The following is a 1915-nucleotide window of genomic DNA, read 5'->3' as shown; positions in this document are numbered from 1 at the left end:
GAATATTCAAAATGGCATCTATACCCAGTAGATGCAAAATCAAGCACTACAAAGAAATTTTTGTTTCTTTAGTTGATAGAATGATATCCATTACCTAATGAATATATGCTCTGTAGGTAAGTCTCTTGGGAAAATCACATGTCCATTAAGAATCCGATTAACAGGCTGGACAGCTGGCTCAGTGGTTAAGAGCACTGACAGCTCTTGCAGAAGACCCAGGTTCAGTTCACAGCACCCACATGACAGTTAACAACTGTAACTCCAGTTCCAGAGCATCTAACACCCTCTTCTGACCTCTACGGGCATTGTACAACACAGATACACTTGCAAACATACAGGCATTATACACATAAAATAAAAATAATAATTAAAATATAAAAATTAAAATGCAGTAATGTGATTAAAATGACATGGTGTTGGGACACTGCTTCCTTCTTTTTAGGTAAAGAACTTGTCTTCAGACACACTCCTCCAGCAACACGATGATTTGAATTTGGCTTTGGATAATTGCTACAGTGGAGACATAGTTGTTATTTTCCCAGGAGAATATCAAGCTGCAAATCTTGCTTTACTGACTGATGACATCATTATCAAGGGTTAGCACACTGTCCTTTGCCACTTTTCTAATAGCAATCTATACTGATCAAAGTGTGTTTATAAGAATATCTAATGAAAATGCTAGAAATCAGAACACAGCTTATGCTTCCCCAAAAACTCCGTGTGTGTCTTTTACAGTTAAGACCTGGCCATATGGCTTTTGAGACATGGTTTCACAGTTGTTGCTCAGGTCGCAAGCTTTGGGGCTGAAGTGAACCTTCTCAAGGGGCTGCACCCCAGGGTGCACCGCTGCCCCGCTCTTTACCGTGCTGCCTTTTTTCTTTTTTGTGGTGCTTAGAATTGAACTGAGGGCCTTGCACATGCTAGACAAGCACTCTGCCACTGGGCTACATCCCCAGAAAATGTTCATCATATTTTCCTATGTGTATTTTAACCAAAATGATTGTGTCCTGTTAACTTTGAACGAGGAGAACTCTGGTGAAAAGAAGAACGAACTTGGATTCTGCCTATGAGTTTTGAAAAATCAAGCAAGTGTTTTGCTGTATCAGTAGAATTTTGCTGAGCTATCTGAGAAATAAGGATCTTATATATGTAATTTCAAACATGTGCAGCCTTCTTGGAGTTAAATTTTGGACAGTTGCTTTGACTAGAGCAAAATTACTGGTATAATTATATTAGTCTAAGATTCTCTGTCAGACTTGTGGTGTGTATATGTGTTTGCACACAGGTGCAGAGGTCAAAGACAACCTTTGAGAGTTGGTTCTCTCCCTCTACCATGTGGATCCCAGGGATTGAACCCAGGTTCATCAGGCTTGGCAGCAAGTGCCTTTACCCACTGAGCCATCTTACCAGCCCAAGACTTTTATCTTTTTTCTTTTTTGGTAATTACAGTTTTGAAACCAAGTTAAGGTGTATATTTTTTGTATGTCTTAGACATTTTATACACAGTTGCTGATTATAATAGATTTAGAAGCTGAATTTGATAGTGTATGCTTGTAATCCCAGCACTGGGGAGGCTGAGGTGAGAGGCTCACCATGAGTTTGAGGCCAGCCTGGGCTACATAGTGAGATCTAGAACAGCCTGGGCTGTAAGATGAGACTTTGTTTTAAAAAAGAATTCAGGTTGGGGGCTGGAGAGATGGCTCAGCGGTTAAGAACACTGACTGTTCTTGCAGAAGACCCAGGTTCGAATCCCAGCACCCACATGGCAGCTAACAACTGTCCATGTAACTCCAGTTCCAGGGAATCCGACAGCCTCTTCTGTCCTCTACGGGCTTTGCATGACACGGGTGCACTTACATACATGCAGGAAAACACTCATACACATAACATAAAAATAATAAATAAAATATTTTAA

The 1915-nt window shown here is 40.4% G+C and overlaps 1 protein-coding gene across 1 annotated transcript in view; it reads left to right on the top strand.

Annotated features, from left to right (window-relative positions):
• Positions 1 to 442: 442 nt before the first annotated feature.
• The window catches only part of LOC103739765 (testicular spindle-associated protein SHCBP1L-like), a gene marked incomplete at its 5' end in the record, with an annotated part of 10888 nt that continues 9415 nt past the window's right edge, over positions 443 to 1915 (top strand). The window contains 1 exon segment of the mRNA XM_008840232.3: positions 443 to 596. Coding sequence (XP_008838454.3) covers positions 443 to 596 — 154 coding nt within the window.

Source organism: Nannospalax galili, unplaced genomic scaffold, assembly GCF_000622305.1.
Source record: "Nannospalax galili isolate Female #2095 unplaced genomic scaffold, S.galili_v1.0 scaffold81, whole genome shotgun sequence".
Taxonomy (NCBI): Eukaryota; Metazoa; Chordata; class Mammalia; order Rodentia; family Spalacidae; genus Nannospalax; species Nannospalax galili.
Note: the sequence above shows the minus strand (reverse complement) of the source record. Positions and strands in the feature narration are given on the sequence as shown.